The 13,416-nt window shown below is 38.6% G+C and overlaps 1 protein-coding gene across 1 annotated transcript in view; it reads left to right on the top strand.

The window, feature by feature from the left end:
- The window catches only part of si:ch211-186j3.6 (neural-cadherin), a 410,843-nt gene that overhangs the window by 164,847 nt on the left and 232,580 nt on the right, over positions 1-13,416 (top strand). The window contains exon 6 of the mRNA XM_033991613.1: positions 9,037-9,286. Coding sequence (XP_033847504.1) covers positions 9,037-9,286 — 250 coding nt within the window. The remainder of the gene's footprint in view (positions 1-9,036; positions 9,287-13,416) is intronic.

Here is a 13,416-nt window from a genome sequence, read left to right as displayed (position 1 = left end):
GAGACCCACTCAGCTACAAGGACTGCATGGGAGAGACAAGTGATTGGCTGCACAAAACAAAATAAAGATATAATAATGTGTGTTATGAATGACTATTCATAAAAGTAACCATGAAAAACAACCTCAACCTACATTTTCTTGGAAATAATTTAAAAGAACAGCCACTAGTTCACCACTTACACATGCGAGAAAGTATGCAACCTCCAATAAAAACTGTGCAGTATCTATCAATGTTAAAAAGTATTTGATGCACAGGAATAAAATGCAAAAAAGAAAGGCTACACCAGCTGGTTTGGGAATCTAACCCTAACCCAAATCCAACCACTTTACCAGTAGACCACCCCCAATAGCACCAGTCTACACGTCTTGCTTGCTAATAATTAAAATAAATTTAAAATAAATATTTTTTTCTCTTATTTTTTTCTGCATCACGCTTGCTGAGTTGATTTAAACTTAAAGAAGACATATTGTGCGTCTGTCCCCTATATAGCTATAATCTATGACACCCATGGATCATTATGTCGCATTTTAAAACACAATATTGATCTAAAACAACGTCATAAAAGAATCTGCTGACATCCAGGTTGGAAAATTGCAGATCCCAATGAGGTATTAGAAGCCGATTCCCGCCTGTCCCTTTACGATGCATCGCCTTAAACATCATCGAAATAAAATACAGAAGCTGTAGGCCCCTCCAACAGATAACCACCGATCACACGACCAAGCAGCTGATTTTTATTTAGTTTTTTTCCATTTATGCCACAATGTCTGCACGACGCTGCTGAATCCTACATGTATCACTGATTAAGAAAGTAAAATTGGAGTAAGAAGAAGGTAAACGTGCACTGGTAGCGGTGAAAATGGAGGAAGATCGGCGCAAAGTCATCTTGAAAACAGGAAAATGCATTACTCAAACATGCGTGGATCACTTTAAATACAATTTCAAGTGGGTAAACGAAAAGGAAAAACAATTATGACATGATTAGAAGCTGTAAAAAGTCACGTACGCACAATATATCTCCTTTAAACTAAATACCTAAACGTGAGACTCTAGTATCAGAATCATGGTCAGGTTTGGTTTCTCCATACCTGTGAAATCAACATCAATTGACTGCTTCACACTCTCGACTCCACGTTACGCTCAGATCTCTCCCCTCCGCACATCTCTAAAGTGAGGAAATTGGTAATCACAACTGTTTTGGATACGCCTTTATCACACGCATCTGTCAAAGTACATTAACACGGGGGAACTAACGCAACTCTAATAGGAGCGCTGATGCAATTTCCATACTCGTCTAACCTTGGGACAAGTGCTGCCTTCTAAAATATCAACCCTCTTTAACACTCCAGTCTGAAAGTTTTGAAGTAGATGGGTAATTTGACATATAAATTAGCAATCTACTTCAAAACTTTCGGGTGTATCAAAATAGTTGCTTCAGTTTGCAGGAGTTTGCGGAGTTGGTAGCACGCCTCTACACCTGTAACACATAACACGTATTATCACCTGAGATTTAAACGCGTAGGGGTCTTGCTAACAAACACGCTGTCTCTTTAGGCTTTACAGACTATTACCTCTACACAATGTGATACTAAACAGAGCGCGCAGTGATGAGTGTTGATTTGGGAATAGAAATAACCTGGTCGCGTGATTAGGCTGACGGCTGATGTCAAGAGGAGGTGGTAAAAAGTGCTCGAGTCATTCAGGTTTGGTAGAAGTTTGACTTGCGTTGTTGTTGGAATATGACAGTTTTTTTGGGTTTTTTATAGCGATGCCTCTTGGGGTAAAGTAATGTAAAGGAATTTAAAATATTGTGGGATTATTTTACCTTTTCGAAATCACGTGGTCTTGCAAATAAAACTCATTTGCTTTGGTCGTCAAAGACAGTCTTAGAAAACTTTTCGTGTAAACCCTTTTGTTCCCTTTTGGTTGCTAATCTTGTCAAGATATGAGCACGTATATTACTATTGATAATGTACGTGCTAATAGATGCAATCAGACCAAACAGTTGGCTTTGAGATCTCTCTTCTTTAAAACGTATCACACCTTGTATTGTTTTGACTCCACATGTTACATCCTGAGGTGATCCAGCTCATGAACGCCTCCAGGAGCTCGTCTGACCACACCTCAGTAGGAGAGTCACATCTTTACTTTGAAAAGTATGTCCTCTGGTTCATCTCAAACTATATAAACCTGCTGATTTCCATTATTCAGGGTCTGGCATTACGGAGAGATGCTGTCGGACCTATTTCTTGCAAGAAATAAACTCTTGTCTTTGCTTCAACGTTCATCAGAGCCTGCGAAAGGAGTCTTATTTCTGTAACATGAACATGATGATTGAGTTAACCAGCAGAAAGTTAGAAAATCAACAATGGAACATGCATTGGATAAGCAAATTAGTCAACAGAAAACAAGCAAAGGGTTAAAACTGTCCCAGAGCGCCCCCTTCCTTCTCGGCAAGGAAAAACTCAACTCAGTTCTCATGCACGGTTTATGTACATGGTAAATTCTATAGAAAAACACAAATAAAATATCAGATATCCAGTATCCAATCCAGGTGGGTAATTTTTCCCTATGTTTTTTAAGTTTCTCTAGACCACTGAGCCAAGGAATAGTAGTGTGTCTTGAGATATTGCCAGGTGCGTCTTGGAAAAAAAAATAAAAATCTAATTTGAGTTAATGGATTCAAACATGGATTTAATTGAATATTTTACCAAAAGCAAGCAAAACAATCAACATTGGCTCAGCGGGGTGCCCTCCACAGGTGCACGAGGAAGAGGAGGAGGAGAGGAGGCTAACCCCGCTGTACCAACTCCTCCGGGGTTAGCTTAGTGCTCGCCTTCATCCTGGCCATTGTTACCAACTTCAAAGTCGACATCAAAAGACTACACATTTACAAGACTTCTGTCCTTATGAAAGTTGAATCACTTGTTGCTGTAGCTTTTTTTTAAACAACACTTACTAAGTTTTGAATATTGTGGATTGATCGTTGGTCTTTACAGTGCACGAGGGCGTCTGACCGCGTTGAAAATGTCAGAATAATGTCAAACTACTTCAGACTTGGCATGAAAAGAAGACGCATTTAAATTAGACGTCTGTCCTGTCCATAGCTTGATACTTGTCCTTCATAATGCGTGGGTGTCGGATGACTTTGTAGAAAAGGTCAAAGCAGCACCGCCGATGTTAACGCATAACGCTAACAGATTTTCTTTTTAGTCCTGATAATTTACAGAGTGTGAATTTAAACAGCAGGTTAAGATGTACGGTCTTTAAAAACACACAGTGGGCCCATGAGGTTTTGACGTGCACAATTTTGATCCTATTCATTTTTTATTCAGAAGATTTCGAAAACATTCCAATAAGCTAATGTTTTATTATTATTGAGCAGGTAAAATGAATGAATGAATGAGTGAGTATAATTATGAAGTTAAAACTAGTTTTGACATTCAGTTTCACGGTTGAGTCTCCATTCTCTTTTATTTATTTTTTCCTTTTTTCTTCCCTTTTTGTTTTCCTTCCTTTCCTTTCTTTCCTCTCCTTTTTTCTTCTTTTTTCCTTCACGTGATACTGATATAAAATTCCATCTCATCTCTATCTCATTTGAAAAAAACGCCGCAAATAATAACATGGATTTTTACATTCAGTGCAGCCAATTAGACCTAATATGAGCCCATATCTAACTTCCTGCTCCTTTTGTAAAAAAAAAATAAAAATAAAAATATGCTAAATTATGTCTGTTTTGTACAGCACTTTGGACAGCTTTGGTTGTTGGAAGGTGCTATAGAAATAAAGTTTGATTGATTGATTGATGACAAAAAATACCTGGTCAAACTGTTGTGGCCCGAGATATATTTTTGGTCAATTACTGCCAACCTAATGATTCAAGAAATATTTACTATGTGGTCGTTAGTATTTATTGACAGAGCTAATTGCCATGTCAATAAACTACGTGCAAAAGAGTGGCACAACTGGTAATGTTTAAGGAGGGTCTGGTGTTACTCGAGCGTGGTCGTGAACAGCCACATTTCTCATAGTTTACGACATTTGGAGGCTAATGCTCATCTTCAACTTAAAATGTATGAAACGGCACCAGACTTTCGAATGTAGGCGTATGTAGGAGTGTATATTCTTATAATTCTCTCACATGCTTCCCTTTTCAGAGGACAAGCCATGAAATACTGAAAATGTCAGTGTAAGTTTTAATGGAAAGATTTCAGAATCCACAGCTTACCACAATTTATTGCATAAGGGACTGCATAGTGGTCAGAATGCGATAATGCCATATCGATCTATGCACACATAATTCTCCTTCACCAGCCAAATCTTCCCAAAGTAAACTTATTTTTGCCAGGTAATTTAACATTTTGACAGTGATGTCCAATGAGCAAGCACGAAAGGGATCCAATTTTGGGTTGCTAACTCTTGTGTTAATAATGTCATAATCAGTTCAATTCAAGTCAGTGTACAAAAACGTTCCCCTACGCAAGTTTGAAAATAACTCAGCCCTCCGTCCAAGCCAATTATCGCACTCTCCATTGGCATCCAAGTTACCACCAGATTCCATCTTCTTCTCCATAAAATCTCATTCCAGAAAACATAGAGACCGGTCCAAGCAGAGATTGACCAACCTGGGAGCCAACGCAACTGTGCTGATGCAAGATTACATGAGGACGTAGTGAATGGTCAAACAGAGCACAAATCTGTACTTAGTAAATTAAATATTGACTCATATGTGACATGGCTTTGGCTGGAGACTCAGGTTGGAGCAGGTTCAGGCCAGGCGCTGCGGCTGTACTTCATTTCTTACCAATGTCAGTGGGCGAGAGGTTATTCATCATCCCAATGACCTGCTGCACTTTTTACAAAGTCTATAGACCAGGGGTCACCAACCCTGTGCCCGCGGGCGCCATGTCGCCCCCAAGCCCCACATGAGTCGCCCGCAGACCAGTTCTAAAAATAGCACAACTCACTGCATCTAAAATTTAATTTTATTCTGTTGCTATTTTTTAATCACCCTTGCGTTTATATAGATTTAAAAATGACAATATCTTAAACATATGTTCATTATACGTGAAGTGTAGATAGATAAGTTAAGGTGAACTTTGACCTACTCACTTCAAAGGTCAGTATTGTGCGCGTGACAAAACCAGTGCTCCGCTCGCGAGCGCTGTGAGGATGCGCTGAATGCAGTTTCTTTCTCCAAAACATGGTAGAAAATAAAGAGATCACTTTCACAACGATTTAAGACTGTAAAAGAAACCTGCGCGTATCTCATCTGCGGAGCGACTGTGGCGACGGCAAAGCGGCACAATGTGGAGGGACACTTCACTACGTCTCACAAACGCAGCTTTGGGTAAACACCAGGCTTTTTCCACGACAAAGTCACACAACGCAACCGAAATTTATTTAAAAATATGTAAGCTTATTTTTCTTTAACATTACATAATTGATAACTTTATGAAACATGGTGCAATGTATATTATTTATGTTTTGTTAAAAAGGTTTGTCAATGGATAGTGAAAATGGGACACTTTTCCTATGAGATGTAGTGATGTAAGTGTCATCTGGAAATTTAACAATTACTAAGATTAGTAAAGTTAAAGTGCTGAATACTGATATCTGTTTCCCTCCTTGCTCATCGTTGATAATTATTTTGAGAAATCATTAATGTGATCAGTGTCTTGCAACGTGATTAGTGTGTTCACATAGATGATTATCATTTATCATTGTTAATAATTTATAACTAAAGGCAAACTGAGCAAATGTGTTATTTCAGAAGAGCGTCTCAAACTGGTAGCCCTTCGTATGACTCAGTGCCCATAAAGTAGCTCTCAGGTTAAAAAAGGTTGGTGACCCCTGCTATAGACCTTCAGGTTGACCACACGTGTAGCTTTCTCACTACAAGAACCGTGTTAATCAATACATTCCAAGAGTAAAACCTATACTAGTTTCATTGCTGTTGTGAGTATATACACTGTAGTAATGTATTGATTTATTTACCCATCTTGCAGTACCGTTAGGCCCAGCAATCAATGCACAGAAGCATTTATTTGAGTTTATATTACCAAAGATTAATTGGTAATATGATGTCACCTCCCTGTTTCCATGGAGATCGCAAAGTTATTAGCCGTTCTGTGGAACATTTCAAGCATAACAATAACATCTTATCATGGTAAAAGGTGTTTTTTTTGGAGCGTGTGCCAGAAAACTACATAGCACACCTTTTCACACTTAACTTGAAGGTGGGCTGTATGAACCACATTATTAGTGCCCATATACTGCCCTTGTGCTCTTAGGCAAGACACTAAAGACACTAGTTGTGATTTGTTTCATGGTTGAACTAGCAATAACTTTACACATTAATTAAATACATTGTGAACGTTACATCCAAAACTATGACATTTTTATAAGATTGTAGAGCTGGCATGCCCAAACTGTGGCCCAGGGGCGAAATGCGGCTCTCAGACCAATTTTTCTTGGCCTTTAACTTCCAGGTAAAGGCCCATATTACTTTAAATGGTACTTTTTATTGTACATTTCTAAAAATCTACTTTAACAAGCCCATATCAAATATTTAACGTGTCCCACTGAGGATGTAAACATGAATAAAGGTCTAGTGGTTCAGTCTAACTTGTAAAAATAACACAGATTTGAAGTATTCACTGTATTGGCGACCAGTCTATGGCCCTCAATTGGCCCTCAGCTTTGTCTGTGTTTTTATATGTTGCTCTTAATGAGAAAAGTTTGGACACCCCTGCTGTGGACTGTATATTTGGATCGAACATAGTCATTATTAGATTAGATTTCCCAGCGCAGTACAATAAACATAATGTCATAACCCTGCGTATTTAGTCAATGTCAAATGGGGATGTGGAATTGAGTTAGCCTGTAATTACATTTTAGCCCAAAGTGACCTTATTAACAAATTTTACTATGGAATCACTTTGCAATCCTCTGTTATTTAATGAAGCCATACATCGTGTTTATAATATTTCATTTGCAGAAAAGAAAAAAGTATTTTGTTTTCTAGACTCATCATATTTTAATGGTGATTGATTTGCCTGTATTTTTTTTTTAATAGTTCTGAATTAGCCAAGCGGACCCGTTGCAAATTGATGGATTCGTGCAAACTTTAGTCTCGTCTAATGAAACAACGCATTTAGCAATCATTTGAGAGCCCATAAACTTTCATCAATCTATATTTATACATTTGCCTGTTTGTTTCGGCGCAGTCACTTCAGAGTCAGGTGGATCGGAGAATTGAGAGTTTGATGCTGAAATATTCTTGTTAGCAGAAAATATGCTTATTCAAGTCCCCGGAGTTCTCCTCGATTTTAGCAAGGCAATCAATTTAAGCTCCAGCCTGCCCCTGCGCCAATGGATTCCCGATGTGTGATATGGGAACAGAATGTGGAAGTTAAAAATGACAATCCTTTTTCAGTTCATGCTCTTCAAATAAGTTATTCCCCTTGTGATTCCAGAGGTGAATATGTAAAGCGGTGCCCATACTGTACTGCGCATGGTTGTCTTGTGTCATATCGAGGCTGGAGACGCTAGTCAAATCTTCTTGGTGCTGACAAGGCACAAAGAATTATCTCATTATCTTATTCAGTTGTCTACAGTCTATTATCTCGCAACCCGGGACCTTGCGATATTGACAGCAAGTTCAAATCAGTTTAGTCAGAGAGCAATTTTGATGAAATGGTAAAATGGATAGAAGTAGTAGAGACAAACTCATTTCTGTAGATGACAAAGTGCATTGACTTGGTTTGGTAAAAGCTGTTGAAAAAAGAAATATCTATGGGATGACTTGTCTTGTCTTTGAGCCAGTCCCAAGCTAACATAAATGTAGACGGCAAAATGATTCTGGGTTCAATATAAGGCTTTTCTGTGCCAGAGAACACCACCAAAAAAGCTTGTACACTTTGGTATGGGAAAAATCTCCAGTCTGTCTAAGCGCGGCTATGGTCCAGCCACACTTCTTCAGTTTAACAAAGTGGAATTGGGCTAGTACCTTTTCCGGATACAACTTGACAGACATCCTGCCAAACCAGTTCTTACCCTTTAACTGAAATGTCACCCATGACTTTTGTGCTTTGAATTTGGGCAGGTTGGTGCTACCAGGGCACTGCGACTCGGACATTTTAAAAGCTAGCTTGTCTATAACACTTGTTGAACTTCTGCTTACATTACGGACATATGGGATTGTCTAATGTGTTTTCCGTCACTAATACAACTCTATAATAGCTTGGTGGTGTTGAATACTGCAATTGAAAAAAGATGAGGAGTTATTTGGATTTCATGTCTCTCTGTGCTGCTATATATGAAATGCAGTTCGTGAGATATGAATTAATTTGCAAAAACAAACACATGGAGGCATGCAATTTAATATTTGCATAGGAGCGTTTTCAAAAGCCAAATCAATTTAACTGCGCTAAAAACATACATTTGCATATATAGAGTTCCATTCCTCCTTAAAACTGCATTAAAGTGCTTTCAGGGGGAAAAACTGAAATTACACATTCATGGAGAAAAAAAACAACTTTTGCAACCAGTTTCACTCAACTGTATCTTCATTGGTAATAAATGTAAAAGATGGTAGCAAAACAAATAAAAAGAAAGAAAATTCCAACTTTTTTCTTTTTTGTTTTATTTATTTATTTTTGCAAATTAGCAATTTAAAGAATTGTTGGAGGCATGCAATTTATTTGTATAGGCGCGTTTTCAAAAGCCAAATCAATTTAACTGCGCTAAAAAACATACATTTGCATATATACAGTTCCATTCCTCCTTAAAACTGCGGTAAAGTGCTTTCAGGGGGCAAAACTGAAATTACAAATTAAAAGGGGAAAAAAAAAAGCTTTGTAACTCAGCTTTATTCTGCTCAACTATGTTTATTGGTAATAAATGTAAAAGATGGTGCCAAAAAAAAAAAAAAAAAAAAATCCCCAACTTTTTTTTGTCTTTTTTGCAAATTAGCTATTCAATATTTCCATACTAGTTATTTATATAATGTCTTTATCTGTGTCCTACTCCAGTCTCGGCCACTGACTGCGACTCCGAAGCCAACGCTGAACTCACGTACTACACCCTGAGCCCAGACTTCTCCATATCCCCGCACGGGACTATTTTCCCCGCCGGGCCCCTGGACTATGAAAGGCTCAACCATCTGTACGAGTTTGTGGTGATGGCCATCGATAAAGGCGACGTGCCCCGGACAGGAACTACCACGGTTCGGATCCGCATGGCTAACGTCAATGATGAAGCACCCGAGTTCTCCCAGCACATGTAAGTATAAGAAAGTCTATGTGAAATGAACTTTGAAAAATGATGGATGTTGGTACAGGAGAGGATAAATGGTGTACGAATGGAACATAAGGTGTAATGTAATTCTATGAAGGCTGGTAGATGGATTGGACTGGACGGTATAATATTCAGCCATGCACACTTATAAAGAACTAGGTCAAGCTTTGTGGGTTGGGTTCATTGGTATGTCAGGTACATCCGTCATAGTTTGAAATATTTTTGGAAGTTCAAAAATGGAAAGCATTCTGAGCGGGCTGATGCAATTGCGAGGTTAGGCTACGCTGTATGTTGTAGTAAGATATGATGCAGCGCTTAGTGATGTTATAGTCGTCATTATGGTGTTTCAATCCTTCATTTTGCAGTTATACTTTTATGGTAATGATATTTTATTCTCCAATGCAAATCCAATACTAGACTTCAGAGCACTACTGTTGCAATGTATGAAATTTGAAAACATTGTGATGACTACCTTTTAAATTCTTGATTATGGAGATGTTATTTATATGAATGCCCCAACCGAAGCACTAAAATTGCTGGACTCCGTTTACCATCATGCCTCTGCGATTTATCACAAACTGTAAGCCTCGGACACACCACTGTGAACTGTACACACGTGTTGGTTGGGCAGCACTGGACACTCGCAGGCTAAGTCACTGGTACATGTTCATTTACAAAGGGATTATGGGTCTGCTCCCTCCATATCCATGTACGTATATTCATCATGAAGCAGATGGACATTATGCTCTGCGATCACAAAACTGCAGCTTTCTGTCCCAAGTGTCCGCACAGAGACTGGTAAAGTGGCATTTCAATATTCTGCGCCTTCAACATGGAATAATTTACAAAAAGTCTTGAAATTACAAGAACTGACTTCAATAGTTCAGTTTAAATCTATGTTGAAAGGTTTGGAAATTAAGTCTATGATTTGTAATTGCTTTTAAGAATCCATTTTGTGATGTGTTGAAATGTCTGTGTGTAATGTAATGCTGTCTTGGCCAGGGCTCCCTTGAAAAAGACATTAGTAATCTCAATGGGACTTTCCTGGTTAAATAAAGGTTAAATAAAGAAAAAATAAATAAAATAAATAAACCCTTTCTACCATCGACCACTGTTGGACAAATGAGGACTTACACTATTTTGAAATTAATTAATCATGAGTAAATTCATGTCTTGAGTTCAGACTTATGTTCATCTTGATAGGCAATTTATAAAAAGAAGACACTGTGGTAGGGCAGAGGTGGAGTTTGCATGTTCTCCCTGTGTCTGGGTAGATTTCCTCTATTAAAACCATGTACAATCTTCTGAAAGAGAGTCCTAGCCTCCTGAGAGAGATTCTGAATCTTAGTGGGACTTTCCTGGTTAATTAAAGGTTGATAACAGAAAAAAAGGCCCAAAATGTAAATGAGTCTTTGCGCTTTGCTCTGCTCAGTGTAATAGAGATCGGATTTTGTGTCACCCATCAACTTGCAGCTTTCTATTGACACGTTAGCAAACCGATGAAAGCTACTAGAGTTAGCTTTCACTCACATGTATTCTACCACAACAGTGTGTCAGATATATTCACGAGTAGTGGTCCAGCAGTGTTAATCAACAGAGTTAATCAACCACAATGGCCAACGCTCAAACTAACACTACCTGCTTGCAATAAATGGGCGATTCTGTTCACAGTACTCGATTTTTGATGTTTGATCCCGCTCCCTATACGTACATCGGGCACCAGAATAACAAACACATCCTACACTTACTGTTATTGCCTGTACATCACCTTGGAGAGTATTGGAGACCTGGGGAACGGGATCACAACTGGACCTGTCTTGTCAGGTCAAGCCTCACAGCTGCTTCTCAATTCCACATAGCATCTGGCCTTACCCACAATTCCACAGCTATTCCCCGTAGTGTCGCGCGCTCCTTTTAATTGGTTGATTTTCTGGCAGAGAGCTGGGCAGATTGGTGAAGTGAGGTCAATCAGCCGTGCCCACCAGCGCTCTCTAGAGGCCAGGCTGTGTGTGTATGTGGATGTGCGCTCGTAATTGAGAGGGGATGTTGGTATGGACAGAGCCACGCAGTTATAAAGCGCGCTCATGCATCATTCATCTGATATGCATGTGTTGTGTTGTTTATGTGGAGATGGGGGTGAGCCCTGTGTGCAGTGGTGATGGCCTGTATTGATTTACCGTCAGTGACAGCGGAATAATCAGTCCTCAACCCTCCGGAACAGATGCACAGAAATATGGCCACTCAAAGCTAGCTGTGGCTTCACGATTTTGAAGAACTAAGAAAACTGTAATTGTATTTTTTTCTTTTTTCTGACAAATTATGCGGTTTTGATTCATTTGCAATTTATGATTTCAAATTAACACATTTTAATGCACTGCTGAATGAATAAAAGATTCACACGTATTTAAAAACATTTGTGTAGACGCATTGAAATACTTTTTTTTTCTGGAATAGCTACACAGAAATACAAGTATTCAGAAGTAGGTATTTGTACTTTTTCGGTGGCAGGTCTTGTAATTTTGATCTTTTTGTGATTTAAGTTTTAGAATTCAGCTCAAGATTCTGTTCACAGTGTATGTTCGGTGTATGAACTGAACTGCTGAATGAATACAGAATTCTCATATATTTTTTGTATAGGTCTTGTATTTTGTTGTTTGAAGATGGCGTTCAATTACCTAAATAACTGCAGCATTTGTGTTTTGAATTCAAAGCCACATCACGCCAACAGCACCACATGTAATCTGCATTCACATTTCGCGTTTGAGTCCAGTTGAGTCCTGATCCAGACTTGTTTTTTGGTCCTATTCTTGTCCTGGCTCTGTTCTTCCTTATTCCTTCCGTATTCAGTACCATTGCCTTTAAACTGTACGTCTTGGGTCAAACATTTTGGAAATTCTTCTTCCTGACAGAACTGGTGTAACTGAGTCGGTTTGTAGGCCGCCCTGCTCACACATGGCTTTTCAGATCCGACTATACATTTTCAATAAGTTCTGATTTAAAAAAAAAAAAAAAAAAAAAAAAAAAAAGCATGTGTCTTTTTATATAGCGTATGTAAACTGATTTCAACTGTACGGTCTAACTTTAAAGGTCCACTACGTAACTTTTTTGCTGGAGCATCTGCCTTCTACTAGTCTCCATGAAGATTTCCATGCATTGCCACAAATATTCCACAATATGACACTAATACAACTTGCATTTATTCATATACAATTGTTATTATTGGTCAAAAACACTTTGAAAAACACATTCTTACTATGAGCTGGTTTGTCTCTCCACAGGTCTTACCAGTAAGTTGACCTGGTGGCTTGCCTGCTTGCTTGCTTCATAAAGACAGATCAGTTTAATGCCATACTGTGGAGCATTACTGACAAAGCAATGGCAAGGCAAGGGAAGTTTATTTATATACCACATTTGGTACACAAAGTAATTCAAAATGCTTTACAGAATAAGAAAGAGATTAAAATTACAATTGAAACAAATCAAAACCTAAATAATCATCATAAAATCAACATTAAAAGAGAAGAGTGCAGAATAAAAACCTTTCAGTCATATGCACAACTCAACAGAACCTTTTTGAGCCTGGATTAAACATCGTCAAAGTAGATAACATCTCCATAGAGACAAGAAAGAGCCTGTAGTGAACCCTCCACCAAAAAAACAACAACAACAACACAGCAGGAAGGTTTTAGAATGTCAAAGCTGAGAATATAAAATGTGTGCGTTTTCTTGGGCGTTTAGGAGTGCGCAGAGTTGATCAGCTCTTGAGTGTAGCATGTGATGGACGCAGGCAGATAGAGAGAGGTCATTAACTGTATCATTATGGAGGCTGAAAATCTGCCCTATTTTTATTGATTGTGCAGAGTTGGAAGCATGCGATAATGACTAGCAGTGCGCAATGAGAGGCGGAGTGTGTGCCAATCAGTAAGTCTTCTTCAGCAAAACAATACACTGCTTGTGAAGTAGGTTTCTTTGGCGTTTCTTAGTGAGTGCTGCCAGGACTGTTGATAGTTATTGACAGGCACAGAAGGAAAAATAGCCAGGCAGTATTTTTTTATTTATTTATTTTCCTCCGTGACATCTGGCTCTTGTGTGCGGTGCGACTCTCTTTGGCGAGT

Source organism: Periophthalmus magnuspinnatus, chromosome 3, assembly GCF_009829125.3.
Source record: "Periophthalmus magnuspinnatus isolate fPerMag1 chromosome 3, fPerMag1.2.pri, whole genome shotgun sequence".
NCBI classification, from domain to species: Eukaryota; Metazoa; Chordata; class Actinopteri; order Gobiiformes; family Gobiidae; genus Periophthalmus; species Periophthalmus magnuspinnatus.
The sequence above is the reverse complement of the archived record's forward strand: the minus strand, read 5'-3'. Positions and strand labels throughout refer to the sequence as shown.